This window comes from Molossus molossus, unplaced genomic scaffold (assembly GCF_014108415.1).
Source record: "Molossus molossus isolate mMolMol1 unplaced genomic scaffold, mMolMol1.p scaffold_m16_p_17, whole genome shotgun sequence".
NCBI classification, from domain to species: Eukaryota; Metazoa; Chordata; class Mammalia; order Chiroptera; family Molossidae; genus Molossus; species Molossus molossus.
In genome coordinates, this window is record NW_023425352.1 from 50501131 (window position 1) to 50520337 (window position 19207).

At 35.5% G+C, this 19207-nt stretch overlaps 1 protein-coding gene across 1 annotated transcript in view; it reads left to right on the forward strand.

Annotated features, from left to right (window-relative positions):
• The window catches only part of VPS26A (VPS26, retromer complex component A), a 38730-nt gene extending 19982 nt beyond the window's left edge, over positions 1–18748 (forward strand). The window contains exons 3-9 of the mRNA XM_036265479.1: positions 3631–3706; positions 4678–4834; positions 5444–5608; positions 7907–8013; positions 13557–13625; positions 15754–15896; positions 18312–18748. Coding sequence (XP_036121372.1) covers positions 3631–3706; positions 4678–4834; positions 5444–5608; positions 7907–8013; positions 13557–13625; positions 15754–15896; positions 18312–18425 — 831 coding nt within the window. The 3' untranslated portion in view covers positions 18426–18748. The remainder of the gene's footprint in view (positions 1–3630; positions 3707–4677; positions 4835–5443; positions 5609–7906; positions 8014–13556; positions 13626–15753; positions 15897–18311) is intronic.
• The last annotated feature ends 459 nt before the right edge of the window (positions 18749–19207 follow it).

The following is a 19207-nucleotide window of genomic DNA, read 5'->3' on the forward strand; positions in this document are numbered from 1 at the left end:
AGTAGATGTGTTTTATATATAGATTGTTTTCCTACCCTCTCTTTTCATGTACTTTTAAACATATATACATAGTCTCAAGTTTCTCTACTGTGATTACTTATTAACAGCAAAAGGAAAAATAGTAACTTTAAATTGGAGAAACCTGGAGAGTCACCTTGACCAATTGATCAAAGTTAACATCACCAGTATTAGGACAAACTGGCATCATGTGCTTCCTAACAAGATACACTGAAGGAGGACGCAACTTCACTGCTGTGGTGGTCTTGCCAAAAATGTATAAGCCGAGTCTAATTGTGATAAAATATGAAAGAACCCTAAATTGAGGGACATTCTACAAAGTAACTGACCTGTATTCTTAAAAAAACATGAAGGTCCAGAAAGGCAATGACTGAGGAATGTTCTAGATTAAGAGACTAAAGAGACACAACTATATGTAATGTATAATCCTAGATTGGAGGGTGGACAGGAGGAAAAAAGGATATGAAGTACATTATTGGGATGATTGATGGAATTTGAATATAGACTATGGAATGTTAACTTCCCTGATTTTAATAATTGCACTGTGATTATGTAAGAGAAAGTCGCATTTTCTTAGCAGGTACACATGAAGTGTTTTGGGGTAGGAGGGGCATGATGTCTTCAATTTATTCTTGGTTGTGAAAAAGTGTGTATGCATGAATGCATATGTGTATTTATAGAGAAGATGATAAAGCATATGGGACAAAATATAAACATAACTGATGGGTCTGAGTAAAGCTTATGTGAGATTTCCTTGTGCTATTCTTGCAACTTTTATGTCAGTTTGAAGTTATAATAAAAGTTACTAAAGTATCACTGAGTTGGTGTTAAAATTATTTAACCCAGTCAGTTCACCATCATAATTTCACTTTAAAAGAAAAAAATATATATATGTGTTCTTGTCTTTTTTTTTTAGAGAGAGGGAAAGCGAGAGACAGAAACATCAATGTGAGAGAAACATCAATCCACTACCTTCTTCATGCCCCCTACTGGGAATCAAGTCTGAAACCTGGCCATGTGCCCTGACCAGGAATCAAACCAGGACCTCTCAGTCTATGGGACTTTGCTCAGTCCACTGAGCCACACTGGCCCAATTTGTTTATTTTTTTATGCTCCCTTGCAGAATAGTTATTAAACCAGTATACTCAATTATACCTTCCTATCCTGGGATTTTTCCAGAGTAGTTTGAATTAGGCTTAAAAAGCAACTACATTTTAACATCAGTGGAAATCAAGGAAAATTTCAGAGTTTAGGCATTTTGGTGGGAAAATGGAACAACTTTGCTTTTCTACCTTAATAGTGTGGTTTCAAAGTGTTTTTTGAAGTACTGTAAATTTTAAAAACATCAGATACAGCCATGTTCAAACAAAGACATTATTATAAACTGTTGCCAAATAGATATTGTTTGAAGTATACTATTTTCTGTGTGCTTTGTTAGTACAAATTAGATAATAGCTCTAATTACTGCCTGGCATAACGAAACAGTTGGGTGTTATGCTTGTTTTATTTGTGGTTCAGACCTAAAATTTAACTTGTTAGTAGTGTATGTGTAACATCTTTAATTAAGTACTACCTTTTTTTCTTAAAAGCGTTCTTCTGACTTTGAAAGTATTATTTGCTTGTCATATATGAATGAATGTGTGTGTGTGTGTGTGTGTGTGTAGTGAAAAGAAAACCATTCTTGAGAACTACCAAGAAGAAAACAAAATTACTCATAATTATACATTCCTGAAGTAACTGCTATTAAGAGAATTTTTTTCTGTAGTTTTTAAACAGTATTATTGGCATTGTAATTGTAAACAATTTGACCATGCTTCCTTCATATAACATATCATGCACATCTTCCCACATCATTAAAAATTCTTTGGCCATATTTTTAAATTTAATAATATTCCATTATATGATATACCACAATTTAATTATTTACTTCTTTTTCTGAGATATTAATTTGGAAGGCAAGTAACTAACTCCTCCTGGTTATAAATACGGAAGATGCAGAAGATTGATTATTTTAATTTATATAATTTATAACAAGTAATTAGACTCCCCCCCCCCTTTTTTTATTGGTCCTCGATTTCCATTATCTTTTGAGAAGCACTGTTGGGAAGAAAAGTTTTTAAGAGTTATATTAGCAATATTTTTTATAGTAAAGAGTATTTTTTTGTTAGCTAATCCTTTTAAAAAAATATTTTTCTTTATTGATTTTAGGGAGAGAGGAAGGGAGGGAGAGAGAGAGAGAGAGAGATCGAAACATCAATGAGAGAGAACGTAGATTTGCCATCTCCTGCATGTCCCCCACTGGGGATTTGGCCTACAACCTGGGCATGTGCCCTGACCGGGAATCGAACTGGCGACCTCTTGGTGCATGGATCCATGCTCAACCACTCAGCCACATCAAGCCTGGCTGTTAGCTTAAACATTTGGAATTGTTTATTTGTTTGTTTGTTTGTTTGTTTATCCTCACCGGAGGACATTTCTGCATTTATCTTCAGATAGAGTGAGAGGGAAAGGTGGGGGAGGAGAGAGAGAGAGAAACATCCATGTGAGAGGACACATCGACCGGCTGTCACGCACACGACCCCAACCAGGGCCGGGGACAAACTGCAATAGAAATACATGCCCTTAGTGGAAACCGAACCTGGGACTTTCTGGTCTGCGGGCAGATGCTCTAACTGCTGAGCCAAACTGGCCAGGGCTGGAATTTTATTTTTAATATGTGTGTACTTTACAGATATTTTGTCAAATTAAAAATTTATAAAATTTAAGGTTTTCATTTGGCAGATATGAATTCAGGGATTTTGAGTCCCTGATTATACATTTTACTTCATAAGTTTATAAAATAAATCATATTCAAAATTTAAATCTTTAGCAGTTACATTTTTAGGATTAGTAGCAGACTCAGGACAATAAGCATTGCTTTATTCCTATAAAGCATTGCTTTATAGGAATTATAACAAGATAGTCTTAGTTACAAAATGCTGAAAGTGATCTTTTAGATTAATTCTTGGAATTCGTGATTACCTTATATTAAAATGCTATTGTTGCCTGGCCGATGTGGCTCAGTGGTTGAGCATTGACCCATGCACCAAGAGGTCGCCGTTCCTGGTCAGGGCACATGCCAGGTTGTGGGCCTGATCCCCATTGGGGGGGCATGCAGGAGACAGCTAATCCATGTTCTCTCTCATTGATGTTTCTATCTTTCTCTTCCTTTTCCTTTCTTTCCCTCTCTAATATCAATAAAGAAAATTTTTTTTGAAAATATACTATTGTTGTAAGATTGTTTAACTATTTGGCCAGAAAACACATTTGAATAGTTGAAAGTTTTAAATTTTTTAAATTGAGTATTTATAGTTATCCAGCTATAAGAAGGATTCCTTCCTAACAAAGGAGATGCTCTAAGTGTATGTATAAGTAATAAGTTCACTAGTGATCATATGTGAGTAAGTTATACGTTCTCTGGTGTTATAAAGGTCGTCATGATCTAGGTATGTGGGTATCTCAAACTTCAGAAATAAATATTTGAAATATGTATACATTGCATTCATCTGGAAGGAATCAACTGGTAGGCCCACTCAAAGGATTAACATTTCTTACAATTTCATGTTTTGGCAGGTAAACCTAGCCTTTAAGCAACCTGGAAAGAGGCTAGAACACCAAGGAATTAGAATTGAATTTGTAGGGCAAATTGGTGAGTTGTAAAATAGTATTACTTTTTTTTCTTTGATAATTGAGTTTGAAGAGGGTTGGGTTTAGCACTTGAATAATTGAATTAGAGCTTAGCTTTGTGGAAGGAATTGATTTTGCATAATAAAGGGATTTATTTTATAAACATTAAATCATATTTCTTTTAATTGTATTTAAATTATATTTGACTTATCCTGCCTTTATTGTTAAAATTAATTACTAAAAATGAAAGGAGTTATGTAAGCTACTAGTCTTGAAAAATAATTCAGGTAAATTAGTTGACTCACTGAAATTTCCATCTGCCTACATTTTCCCACCAGCTTTACTCACAATTATATGTCACCTTCATCAGCCATTTGTCTTCCTAACCTAGTGTGTGCCTGTAACCACTTACCTGTCAACTGAAAGTTTTGTGTGAAAAGGAAAAGGTGTAATTTCTTCTTGACTTAGATCAACTTGTGTCCATTTCCATACATGTTTTTCAGAGACATCCTTGATTTAGCAGGTGTTTAACTGTATAAATCTTTTTGGTACTGCAGATTCAGAAATGAGAATATATGTCTTTATAATACTATATACATAACTAGGCTTTAACATCTAGCCAAGTTTGACTACATTTTTAAATTATTAAAATTGGAATGGGTAGATGTTTATTTATATATCTATTCTAGATGAGATTATACCTGAAGGGCAAATTATAGTAATTAATAATTGATTTTAGTTTTTGGCATATTATAATTTTATCCAAGTAATATATTTGTCTAACACAAAAGAATAAAACACTTTTTTTTGCCTTGAAGGGAGGAAGTTCAAATAATTGCTGGCAATATGTCTTTTAAAACAGTTTCATATTGGGCAAACCCTAACTACGTTAAAGGAATGAATTTATTTTTATTTGCTTTGGAGGTAGAAGTTTGGGTTTTAATGAAATGATATGAAATATAATTGGTCTTTTTGCTTTTTAAAATTTCTTAGAACTTTTCAATGACAAGAGTAATACTCATGAATTTGTAAACCTAGTCAAAGAACTAGCCTTACCTGGAGAACTGACCCAGAGCAGAAGTTATGATTTTGAATTTATGCAAGTTGAAAAGCCATATGAATCTTACATCGGTGCCAATGTCCGCTTGAGGTATGAATTAGGTGTATTACAAACTGTAGACAGAGTCAAAACTAGAAAATAATTGTTACTACTGAATATCTTGTTAGAACTTCTCATTATAATTCTGGACTGGAAGACTTAAGATTTAAAAAAATTTTGTCAAACACTGTTTTGTCTGGCTAATGCTGATCTGAGGTAATAAGAGCCTTCTATCATTATAGATTTAGAGAACCTCATTATGAGAAGTTTTAGTCATATACTTCCTTTGTATAAATTGCCTCTTAGGTACTTTATTTGTTCTGTAAATGGAATTACTCTCTAAATCTGTTTCCCAACAGAATCTCATTTACTCTATGGTTAAGGAGTGATCTAGAGTGATTTCCCCCAGTTAGGCTTGATGATAGTACCCCAAATTCATCTAAAAAGTATGTACACTATTCTTAAAATGGAACTTTTTTTTTTTTTATTTCATGGTAGGGGCATTTATTTAAAAATTAGAACTCCATCATGAAATAAATGAAGTTGATCCAAAAAGAGTTCCAGCAAAGAGAAAGCTGAGTAAACAGTTAATGTGTGGTTTTTAAAAACACTGGAATTTGTCATAAGAGATTTAACTTGACCTTTCCATTAACTTTGTAGGTATTTTCTTAAAGTGACAATAGTAAGAAGACTGACAGACTTGGTAAAAGAATATGATCTTATTGTTCACCAGCTTGCTACCTATCCCGATGTTAACAACTCTATTAAGATGGAAGTGGGCATTGAAGATTGTCTACACATAGAATTTGAATATAATAAATCAAAGTAAGTACTTTTCACAAACATAAACGTTCAAGGAGAATTGGGAAGTAAGCTTTTCAGGTTTTTGTAAATTGGTCAAAATGAGGATAGAATTGACATCAATCTGATATTGACAGACCCACAGAATCTCTGGGTTGAAGAAACTTTTAGGAGTTTGTTCTGACTTTTGACTCCATCCAAGTGTCTTTCATATTCTATTCCTGGTAAGTCTCTGCTTGATCATTTTTTATAGAGCATCTCACCATCTAAGAAGGCCCCTAATCCCTTATGTCTAAAAATTTATTTTACTGGCCTGGATCACATTGTCTTTTTAAAACTAAACAAAAATACTGTCTTTTAAAAATTATTTTTTTTCTTTATTGATTTTAGAGAGAGAGGAAGGGAGAGGGAGAGAGAGAGAGAAACATCGATGAGAGAGAACATCGATTGGCTGCCTCGTGTATGCCCCCACTGGGGATTTGGCCCACAATCTGGGCATGTTCCCTGACTGGGAATCAAACCGGCGACCTCCTGGTGCATGGGTTGATGCTCAACCGCTGAGCCATACCAGTCAGGCTTAGGTATCATTTTTAATATGGCAATACTCTTATATATAAAAATATTAATAATTAATTAATATCATCAAATATCCAGTCATTGTTCACATTTTCCTAAATTGTCTCATACATGGTTTGTTCAGATCAGTATTCAAACAAGATTTGTTCAGATCCAGTGCATCTAAACACATTGCAATTTGTTGTTTGACTTTTAAATCTAATTTATAGTTTCCCCCCTCTATTTTTTCATTAAAGTTTATTTGTTGAAGAAATGAATGTACACACTCTTTTATCTCCTTCTTCTATTACATTATTTTTATTAGTTGTTACTCTCTACTTTATATCACTGAAAATGTGATATACATGCCTTCAGAGTCTTAAATTATATTGTTGATGAAATTATCAGATAGTTTAGGACCTAAATACTTGTCAGCTGGGAGCCTTGCTTCAGACTGACTTAATTGCAATTAATCAACTCCTGGGATATTATTTTGAGTTCCAAGCCTGGGAGAAGGCTTAAAAAGCCCTTTGGGTATTTTAGGAATTTTGTATCACCACTTCATTTCAAGGTACTTGAGAAAGGTCTCTAATTATTAGATGTTATAGCAACAAACTCAAGTAGGGAGTCTCTCTTCCAGGCAGGTGATTTGTTAGCTACACTGTTCTAGCACTTGGAGTAATAATGACACTAGACTCTTGTGTAGACTTTTTATTGTTCAAAACATCTTCATATACCAAATTAATATTTCAAGCATAAGAATCTTAATTTTCCATGCTTAAGTTCTTTGGAAACTACATTAACCTCTAAGTAAGAATCAACAAACAATAAGGCTAATTATTCTGAGGTATGTTGATACTCAAGTAAAAGTTTGATTTCTTTTCTTTATTGATTTTAGAGAGAGAGGAAGAGAGAGATAGAAACATCGATGAGAGAGAACATTGATTGGCTGCCTCCTGCATGCCCCTCACTGGGGATCAGGTCCACAACTTGGGCATGTGCTCTGACCAGGAATTGAACCGGCAACCTCCTGGTGCATGGGTCGATGCTCAACCACTGAGCTACATCGACTGGGCAAAAGTTTGATTTCCTTTTTTTATAGTACAGTAATGTGCTACATAACATTTTAGTCAGCAACATACCGCATACACAACAGTGGGATACCACAAGCCTCAGTGAGTAGTAGGCTATACCATCTAGGTTTGTGTAAGTGTACCCTATAATGTTCACACAACAACATTATCTAATCGCCTAATGATGCTTTATTTATTTATTTATGTATTTATTTATTTATTTTTATTCTCACTCGAGGACATTTTTCCATTTTTTGTTCAGGTAGAGTGAGAGGGAGAGAGAGGAAAAGAGAGAGAGAGAGAGAAACATCGATGTGAAAGGGACACATCGAGTGGTTGACTCCTGCACGACCCAACCAGGGCCGGGGACAAACTGCAACCAGGATACATGCCCTTAGCAGGAACTGAACCTGGGTCTCTCTGGACCACAGGCCGACACTCGAACTGCTGAGCCAAACCGGCCAGGGCTAATGATGCATTTTTCAGAACGTATCCCTGTCATTAAGCAGTGCATATTGTACTATGAGTAATAATTTTTTGAAAAAGAGGAACAGTAAACAATATAAATAGTCAAAATGGTATTCTTAAATAGTTACTAATCTAAAGATGTCTAATAAAGCCTTTCAGGACATATTTCTCTCTTTTTCTTGTTTTTAAATATTTGGTATAAGTGAGATATATTCTTTCTCCAAAGGTATCATTTAAAGGATGTGATTGTTGGAAAAATTTACTTCTTATTAGTAAGAATAAAAATCCAACATATGGAGTTACAGCTGATCAAAAAAGAGATCACAGGAATTGGTAAGTTGAAAGAGTATTTGAATGAAAATTCCTGTTATAGTTGAAATTTTAAAATCTTAAAATATTATTTAAACATAAATATTCACATTAGATACTAACTTTTGATACTTAATATTGCTGGCAGTACGTTACTCATTTATGTTTTTCTTTAATTTGAATTTTGAATACAGTAGTTCCCTCTTATCCATGGGGTATACATTTTAAGACCCACAGTGGATGCCTGAAACTACAGATAGTACTGACCCTATATATCTTTGTTTTTTTCCTATACATACAGACCTATGGTAAAGTTTAATTTATAAATTAGGCACAGTAAGAGATTAATTAACAATAAAATAGAACAATTACAACATTATACTCTAATGAAATTATATGAATGTGGTCTCATTCTCTCTCAAAATAACTTGTACTGTCCTCACCCTTCTCGAGATCATGAGAGATGATACAGTGCTTATGTGATGAGATGAAGTACGGTGAATGATGTACACATGGTGACATAGCGTTAGGTTACTATAAGGGTTACTTGAACTCAAGCACTGCAGTACTGTGACAGTTGATCTGATAACTGACTTTACTACTAAGAGATGAACAGGCAGCTTATATAGTTCAGATACACTGGACAAAAGGATGATTCAGCCTGGTCGGTGTGGCTCAGTGGTTAAGTGTTGACCCATGCACCAAGAGGTCGCTGGTTCGATTTCTGGTCAGGGCACAAGCCCAGGTGTAGCCTGATTTTAGGCTCAGTCCCCAGTAGGGGGTGTGCAGGAGGCAGCTGATTGTTATTTTTCTCTCACTGATGTTCCTCTCTCTCCCTCTCCCTCTCTTTATAAAAACAGTGAATAAAAACATTAAAAAAAAAGGAAGGATGATTCACATCTCAGGCAGAAGGGTGCGGGAGGGCATAAGATTTCATCACACTATTTAGAACAGTGAGCAATTTAAAACATTAATTATTTCTGGAATTTTTCATTTAATATTTTTGGACCATAGTTGACTGTATGTAACTGAAAATGTGGATAAGGGGAGAGTTATATAGGTAATAAATTCACATGATTCAAAAATAAAGTATAAGACATTATACAGTAAAAAATGTCCTATTTCTGTACTCCAGCTGCTTATAGGTAATATGTTTAGAAGTTTTAAAATTCTTCTAGACTTCTTATCAAGGCAACAGTGGTAGTAGCTGCTCTTCGGGTTTTGCTATGGCCCCCAAGGACATCAAGAAGAAGAAAGATGCTGGAAAGTTGGCCAAGAAAGACAAAGACCCAGTGAATAAATCTAAGGACAAGACCAAAAAGAAATATCCAAAGGCAAAGTTCAGGACACACTCAATAACCTAGTCTTGTTTGACAAAGCAATGTATGACAAACTCTGTAAGGAATTTCACAACTATAAGTTTATAACCCCAACTCTTGTCTCTGAGAAACTGAAGATCCACAATGCCTGTCCAGGGCAGCCCTTCAGGAGCTCCTTAGTAAAGGACTTACTAAACTAGTTTCCTGCTCTGGCTGGGTGGCTGTTAGTTAGATCATTGTTGTGATATGCCAAGATTGTGGGTTCGATGTCCGGTCAGGGCACATACAAGAAGCAACCAATGAATGCATACATAAGTGGAACAACAAATCAATGTTTCTCTCTCTCACCCTCCCTCCCTATATCTAAAAATCAACAACAAAAAAGAACTAGTTTCAAAGCACAGAGCTCAAGTAATTTACACCAGAAACATGAAAGGTGGGAATGCCATAGCTGCTGGTGAAGATGCATGAACAGCAGGTCTGTCCCACCAGCTATATGTTTTGAAAAATAAGACTTTATTAAATTTAAAAAAACCCTTCTATTTATGCATATAGTGTATGCAAGTACCTCTATATTATACCCTCTCTCCTTTTTAGTTAAATGGTTACAATACCGATTTGCTTTTTCACTTAGTAGTATATCTTAGAGATCTTTTCATATCAATATATAAGAAAGAACACTTTCTCATCTTTTTTTTTTATACTATTCCCTTTGATGTATGTTTTGGAATCGAACCACTTGGCAATAGGTGCACATATAGGTTGTTTCTAGTCTTGTTACAAAAAGTGTTTCGGTTAATACTATTTTGCCTGTGTGTGCAAGATAAAATCTTAGAAGTGGAATTGCTGTTTCAAAGGGTATATTCATCTTTAATTTTGATACTAATTCCAGTTTGTTCTCTTTAGTATTTGTAACAATTTGCATGTACCGGCAATGAATGTTGGGAATGCCTCTTTTTCCTCTGTTCTAATCAGCACAGGGTTACAAAACTTAGCTGATCTGATGGGTAGAGGGAAGAAGTTCTCCATTGTAATTTGAATTTAGTTTTGTCATTCTGGTTGAGAGTGAGCATCTTTTCATGTGTATAAAAGCCATTTGTATTTCTTGTAAACTGCCTATCCATATCCTTTGCCCCATCTGTGTTGGATTATTAGTCTTTTCTTATCTGTAGAAACTTTATATATAGCCCTGGCTGGTTTGGCTCAGCGGTTAGAGCATCGACCTGCGGTCCAGAGAGACCGGGTTCGGTTCCCGCTAAGGGCATGTACCTTGGTTGCAGTTTGTCCCCGGCCCTGGTTGGGTTGTGTGGGTGGCAGCCACTTGATGTGTCCCTTTCACATTGATGTCTCTCTCTCTCTCTCTTCCTCCTACTCTATCTGAACAAAATATGGAAAAATGTCCTTGGATGAGGATAAAGAAAAAAAAAAAAGAAACTTTATATATAGGAAAGTCAATCCTTTTCTGTTAAGAGCAGGAAAAAAAATGCCCCAGATTGTCTTGCTGTGGTGCTTTATGCCATGTGGAAGTTCTTGCCATTTCTGTATTGTTTATTAGTTTTTCTTTTTGTGGACTCTGGGTTTTGTGCCACAGTTAAAAAGTACTTTTTTATACTGGGGTTCTAAGAATAATTTTTTTTTTCAATTTTTATTAATTTATTTTTGTTACAGATGTTTCCCCCCACACACACCCTCCTCCCCACCCCCCCACACCCCACCCCACCCAGCATTGTTGTCTATGTCCATTGGTTATGCATACATGTGAATACTTTTTTTTTGCTTTATTCTACTAAAATAAGACTTGTAGTAGAAGAAAATGTAGGCAACAAAATTTCGGACATCATACGGAGCAGAATTTTCACTGATACATCACCTAAGGCAACAGAAATAAAGGAGAAAATGAACACATGGGACTACATCAAACTAAAAAGCTTCTGCACAGCAAAAGAAACAATCATCAAAATGGAAAGGCAACCCACTGTATGGGAGAACATCATTGCCAATGATGTATCAGATAAGGGGTTAATCTCCAATATATATAGAGTGCTCATACAACTCCACAAAAGGAAGACAAAGAACCCAATTAAAAAATGGGCAGAGGAGCTGAATAGACACCTCTCCAAACAGGACATACAAATGGCCAAGAGACATATGAAGAAATGCTCAACATCACTAATCATCAGAGAGATGCAAATTAACACAACAATGAGGTATCACCTCACACCTGTCAGAATGGCCGCCATCAACAAATCATCAAACAACAAGTGTTGGCGAGGGTGTGGAGATAAGGGGACTCTAATACACTGCTGGTGGGAATGCAGACTGGTGCATCCGCTATGGAAAACAATATGGTGCTACCTCAAAAAATTAAAAATTGAACTTCCATTTGACCCAGTGATCCCACTGCTGGGAATATATCCTAAGAAGCCTGAAACACCAATCAGGAAGGATATATGTACCCCCATGTTCATAGCAGCACTATTTACAATAGCTAAAATCTGGAAACAGCCCAAGTGTCCACCAGTAGACGAATGGATAAAAAAGCAGTGGTACATATACACAATGGAGTACTATGCAGCGGTAAGAAAGAAAGATCTCTTATCCTTTGAGACTACATGGAGGGACTTGGAAAGTATTATCCTAAGTGAAAGAAGCCAAGCAGAAAAAGACAAATACCACATGATCTCACTTATATACGGAATATAATGAACATAACAGTCTGAGGAATACAGTAGACCCAGACACATGGAAGTAGGGCACAGACTGACATCCCTCAGAAGAGGGGATGGGGGGTGGGGCGGGGGGGAAGAGATAAACCACAGAACTTATATGCATGTATGCATGACCAATGGACATGGACAACTAAGCTGGGGACAGGGTGGGGGGGGGGGGTGCCAACGGGTAAAAAGGTAAAATGTCTGTAACAAAAAAAATAAATAAAAATTCATTAAAAAAAAAAAAAAAAAAAGACTTGTAGTTTAGGGATTTTGTTTAATTTTTTGTTTTGTTTTGTTTATCCTCACCCGAGGACATTTTTTCATTTTTTGTTCAATAGAGTGGGAGGGAGAGAGAGGAAAAGAGAGAGAGAGAAACATCGACGTGAAAGGGACACATCGAGTGGCTGCCACCCGCAGGACCCAACCAGGGCCGGGGACAAACTGCAACCAGGATATGTGCCCTTAGCAGGAACTGAACCGGGTCTCTCTGGACTGCAGGCCGACGCTCTAACCGCTGAGCCAAACCAGCCAGGGCTTGTGTAAATTTTTAAATCATTTGGAATTTGTCCTGATGTAAGATATGAGTATGAATCCAATATATATTTTTTCCATATAGCTGACTAGTTGTCCCCAAATCATTTATTGGTTCATAAACTGCCTTTTAATTTTAATATATAGATTTAATTTGTCTCCTTTAGCTTTGTTGATTTTTTTTCCTGAAAATAAGTTTAGGCAACATATTTTAAGAATTTATCATTGGTAGTCATAATTATAAACATCTGTGATTTCTTAATTGCCATATTTCAGCTGCTAATAAAGGTTTTAGTGATTTAAAGACATTAAAATCAAACTTCAGGTTCCTATTTGTTATTTTTTTTAAAATGTTTATTGAAACATTTTTTTCTAAGTATAGAAACGTTTTGATTTTAGAAAATTTTAAATAAAAAATTATCTGTACTCATAATTCAGATCAGACTTTAATCTTTGCATGTTGTATATTTTACAACCTTGGAATCATTACTATATGTTTTGGTATGCTTTTTTCACTTACCATATCACTGACCTTTTAAAAAATGTCTGGTTCCAGTAATTCCTTAGTGGGTGAATCCCCAAATTTAAAAGAAGTACATGTCAATCAAATATTCAGTTTGATATTTTGTTTATGTTAAAGTTAATTTACACTCCAAGAGAAGACAGTTTGGGTATTGCAGAGAAAACTAGTAAGTCAGTGGTTGGTTCTGATGTATGTTGCTAGTTTCCAACTTATCAGATATTGGAAACTATAGAAGGAACTCTGTGAAGAAGATTCTTGCACTGTATATTATCTTTGGGAGGAAGGGAGTGAAACATTCAGTTGAGTGTTAAGTATGTTACATGTAGATCAGGAAATAAAAAAGAATGATCGACATTTTCACAAAAATAGAAAGATAAATTAGTACTCAAATAATATAGTAGGAAAATAAGAAGGAGGTATATAACTGGAAATTATATTCTGGAAATGTTTAAATTAATATATTTTACATTATTGCACTAGGACCCAGTACCACAACAGAGACAGAAACAATTGCTAAATATGAAATAATGGATGGTGCACCAGTCAAAGGTAATACACTTTTCATTTGTTTCTTTTGTGTTATAGGTAGTGCAAACAGCAGTGTTCATGGCAATTTTGTTTGCAAGTATTTCTGTAGTGTGAAAATATTTATGAATTCTTAATGATGGTTTTGAAGATCATCTTTGTATATATACTGAGAACACTGTAATAGTACTTCCTAGTCTGAAACAAGGTTTAATTTTTTGTTTAAATTTAGAATTAGAAGGCATGTATATCTCTTCTCTAGTTCTGAATTTGTAATATTTTGATTGTCTTCTGTTATAATAGTTCATCTCTGTAAATCTTTTTTATTCTTGCCGAACATAAGGTGAAGTATAGGTGAGCATTAATTCCTTTGGGATTCTAGAGTCCTTATAGCCCCCAAGAAAATAAGCAGTTCTATTACTAGATAATCTTCAGTAAGACAATAAAGCCAATTTTATCATTTTAAATGTATGTCTTTGGTTTTTTCTCACTCTGTTATTAATTACTTCAAAAAGTAGCTATTTATTGAGTGCCAACTACTCTTAGGTGCTCTAAAGTTCCCTACCACGCTTTGAGTTAGGTGGTGGTATCCCTTATTTTACAGATGAAACCAATATGCAAAGAGGTTAAAAACCCTGTTAAAGGTGATACAGTTTAGGGGAGGCAGAACTTTACTTTTACCCATCTTAGTTTTTTAGCTGGGACTGTTTAACAAAAAGAGAGATTAATAGAAGAATGAAGTTTATTTAATCCATGCAGTGCACATTGGGCAAGAGAAACCCCAACAAAAATAACTCAAAGCAGTGGCTTAGAATTTCAGCTTATATAGCATCTTCAAAAGAACAGTAAATTTGGAGAGCAATGACTAGACAGAGAAAAGTTAGGCTTCAAAGGCTGGCAAACTGGGGGAAGGTAAATACGTGGGAGGAAACTAATGATTCTTTTGGTGCCATTCCTGGCTGATAAGTCTGTCTTCAGTAAAAGAAGAATTTACATCCTGCCTGTAGGCAGAAAAGGGGGAGCCTTTTCTGCTTTTGCTGCATCTTAATTGCCTTCGGCTCAAAATAGTTTTTATGTCAGAGAGGCACATTTTGTGGTGACATATTCAGGTTTCCTTCAATAGCGAATCATTGCAGAGTTGGAGTTTGAGCCCAGGTCTTTCTGACTCTAAGACCTGGGTGTGTGTACTCTTATATTATGCAGTATTACTTTGTAAGATTCCAGTAGCACAAATTTTTATGTAAAGTAATGGTTGTATATCTTAGGAAATAGATATGTACAAGAAAAATATTATATAAAAAGATTCCAAACAGGATATGCAAACAGTTACCTCTAGGAAAAGAGAAGCCATAAGAATCTCAATAGCAGTTTTTTTGGTAATGAAGGAATGTCATCATTCTGAACATGTTTGTTGCTTTGGATAAATTAGTAATAAGTATTCAAGAATTTATACATGTGATTAGAAATGACAGTAAACTTCATGAAATCAGAAAACAAAACTAAAGCAGCACTTACATGCTGGCACTGTTCTAAGCCTTTTACATCTAGTATTAACCCCCATAGTCCTTATAAATTCTCCACAAAAGGGTGTTATTGGTCTTCCTCATTTCACAGATGAGGAACTTGAAAAAGAATTGTTAAGTGACTTAGTCAAGGTCACACAGCCAGTAAACCATAGAGCTGGGATTAGAATCCAGGCGTTCTAGCTCTTAGAACAGTGGTTCTCATCTAGGGGCAATTTTGCCACCCCCCTACCCCCACCCCTAGGAGATTTGGCAGTGACTGGGGACATTTTTGCTTGTCACCTGGGGAATGCTATTGGCACCTAGTTGGTAGAGGCCAGGGATGCTGCTAAACCTCTCACAAAGCATAGGACCTTACCCACAACAAAGAATTAACAAGCTCAAAATGTTAACCTGTTAACCGAGCGGGACGTATAAATACATCAAACGTTGCATACAGTAAAAAGGAAATTTCCTGGTTAACAGGTTAATAGTGCCAAGGCTGAGAAACCCTCGTTTATAAAGTTTTGGTTAGGCTGCCCACCCATGAGGAACTGAAGCATTGGTATCTTCTCTATCATGATTAGTGCTAGTTATGTGACTATATTTAATAATCTTTTAGAATTCAATGGAAATTGCTTTTCTTTCAGGTGAATCAATTCCAATAAGACTATTTTTAGCGGGATATGACCCAACTCCAACAATGAGAGATGTGAACAAAAAATTTTCAGTAAGATACTTTTTGAATCTAGTCCTTGTTGATGAGGAAGACAGAAGGTACTTCAAGCAGCAGGTATGGTGCCACCCAGGCTGGTATTTTGTTCAGTGACAGTTCTAAAAACACCTGGACAAACTCATTTTTTGAAGCTTTATTATACTGAGCAAGGGGGTTACTAAGTAAGTGAGAACCTGAAAGTATGGGAAGATAGGCATGAATAGAATTGTGCTGTGATAGATCTCTTCTCAGTCATTCTGGACTCCAGAATGGGCTACAGTTTATCAGGGCTTTTACTTTTCTCTTGAGAGTTTTGTTTTTTATAAAAGCAATACCTGCTGTTTGTAAAAAAAAAAAAAAAAAAAAAAAATCAGGCAATAAAGAACAAATTGAAGTAAAGGTCATCAAAAATTCCACCTTGGTTGTGATTAATTTTTCAGACAGAATTGTGTGTATTTAGATCATATAATGCATGTTATTCTTTACTTTCTAACTCAGTAGTGTCTTGAATATCTTTTCTTTATCAAGAAATTTATATTTGTTAATGGAAACAAATATAAATTTCTATTAACATTTAAAAAAATTTTTTTCCTTTATTGATTTTAGAGGGAAAGGAAGGGAGAGAGAGAGAGATGGAAACATCGATGAGCGAGAACATTGATTGGCCGCCTCCTGCATGACCCCCCCCTAGAGATTTGGCCCACAACCTGGGCATGTGCCCTGACTGGGAATCGAACCGGCGATCTCTTGGTGCATGCTCAACCACTGAACCACAGTGGCCAGGCTCCATTAACTTTTTTTTTTTTTTTTTGGTGGTACCTGCCTCTAGCAGGAACCGAACCCGGGACTCTCTGGTCCATAGGCCAATGCTCATCCGCTGAACCAAACTAGCCAGGGCTCCATTAACATTTTAAATGACGGTATTAACTTGATGGATTTTGGAGTTTCCCTTTTTTCTTTTTAATTCTATTATAATGTTCATGAAATGACCCAAATCTAATACTTTTTTACATAAAATGTTTACATAAACCTTGTTCTCATTTAAAAACCAAAGCCTTTAGTGAAATTTGAATGAAGATTGTGATTAGAATTTTTTTTGGTATTCCAAACCAGATTAATAAATACTTGAATGTCAGTTAAGTGTTCAAAACTAATTAGAAATTATTCTGTGCTGAGTACTATGAAGCCTGCAAAAACTACCTTTTATAAACATGGATTGTCCTCAAGGTTCTCATATTGCACATATATGGAAAAAGAAAAATTACATAAGTTAAATAACAGAAAACTTAATAGTTTGGTAATAATTTAGAAGAGAGAAAATTTATTCCATTAAGCTGCCATATGCTGTGTAATTATAACTTCAAAATAGATTATATACATTTTACAATTTCCAAATCAATTACAGATTGTAGCCCTAATGAATAAGTATATTGCTTCCTATGGCATTCATTTGGATATTTAAATTCTGATATGTTGGTTAAAAAAACAAACAAGCCCTGGCTGGTTTTGCTTAGTGGTTAGAGCGTCGGCCTGCGGTCCAGAGACACGGGTTCGGTTCCCGATAAGGCCACGTACCTTGGTTGCAGTTTGTCCCTGGCCCTGGTTGGGTCGTGCTGGAGGCAACCACTCAATGTGTCCCTTTCATGTCAATGTTTCTCTCTCTCTCCCTCCCACTCTATCTGAACAAAAAATAGAAAAATGTCCTCGGGTGAGGATAAAAATAAATAAATAAAAAATAAAATTGCAAAGTTTAAAAAAACAAACAAAAACAGCCTGTCATGATTTTATGAAGCGAATAATTTTAGGATTTCAGAAGAGAAGAGATATCAGGATAGATTGGTTAGGGTCAGATTTAGGTAGGCTGAGGAACAGAGTGTCAATATATAGGGGAAGATGTGTAGGGCAAGTTTATTTGGAGTGTGTTGGAGGCAGAGAGTAACTCAGTTTGGCTGGTGGGAGATAAGGGGTTCAGGGAGGGAAGGGAGTAATGTTGTTACTTTGGATAAAGGTTTTGGAGGGCCTTGGATGCCTGCTTGTAGGTTATCATGTAGGCACTGAGAACTATTGAAGAGCAATCCAAGCACTGTTTTAGATTAATCTGGTAGTGATAGGAAGGATGGATTAGAAAGGAGCCTCAGGCAAGTAAGGAATTCATCTATCAGGAAAGTATTTTAGTGTCTAAGATTGAAACGACAAGGGCTTGAACTTGGATGAGGGTGGTGGAACAGCAAACCAAAGGCCAGATTTATTTAAATCAATAATAGCTAGAATTTTGTGACAGATGGGATTGGTGGTGGTGGTGTGAATGGGTGCTGGTGGCGGGAAGCAGAGATGGCAGAGAGGGCATTTCAAAATAAGAATTATAAGGAAGTGGGTCAATCAGGGCTTTAGTAGGGAAGAATTTCATTTTGTTTTGGTTAAAATTGAAGTGGCAGCATTTCAGGCATAATTTATTGATATCTTGCCTTTTTTTTTTTTTTTTTTTTTTACTAGGAGATCATTTTATGGAGAAAAGCTCCTGAAAAACTGAGGAAACAGAGAACAAACTTTCACCAGCGATTTGAATCACCAGAATCACAGGCATCTGCTGAACAGCCTGAAATGTGAACTGAGTAGGAGAAAAAGAGAAAAACAAACTCTTATAACTGATGAGATTAAGTTCAGCTGGATAAAGATGGTTGCAGCATGTAGGGGGGAAAAGGCCAAAAGTCCATGTATAAATAGTCTTCCTTTATTTTATAGCACTGCATTTATTTTCTGATATAACTAAATATTCTTCATGTACTACATTTAAAAAGTGCTTTCTTTGAAACACTGGAACTTTCTTAAGCTGCCGTTTTTTGTTGTTTTTTATTGCACACTTGGATGGTAAGCACTCATGTATGCGTCAGTATAAACATTAAAGATTTTCATATGAGTAGGCTGGTATTTGTAATTTTGCTTTTATTTTGCATAATGTTGATTATAAATCCATTTCTTTTTCATGCTAATGATTACCTCTTATTCTCTATGTGCAAAATTAAATATTTTGTGTTCAAATTAATTTTGAGTACATTTACGTTCTTCCATATGTATTTGAGAAATGCATATGGAATGTTGCACTGTAGGTGCTTCTGAGTCTACCATTTCATTGCTTCCTGAATTTTATTCTCTTTGAAGTCTTCTGTGGTAAGAATATTCATTTTTCTCCCCAAGTAATTATGTGGCATATCATTACAGCCTTTTTTTTTTTCCTTTTTCTGTCATGTTAAGGAACCATTTTGCTGCTACTATCCAGCAGGTCCACTGTATGTTTTCTGCAGTGTGGAGTTGACTCTGTGTTGGCATTTTAGAAGTTGTTAAAACTATTTAACTTTTCCATCAGTACTTTGAAATTGTTTTTTAATTTA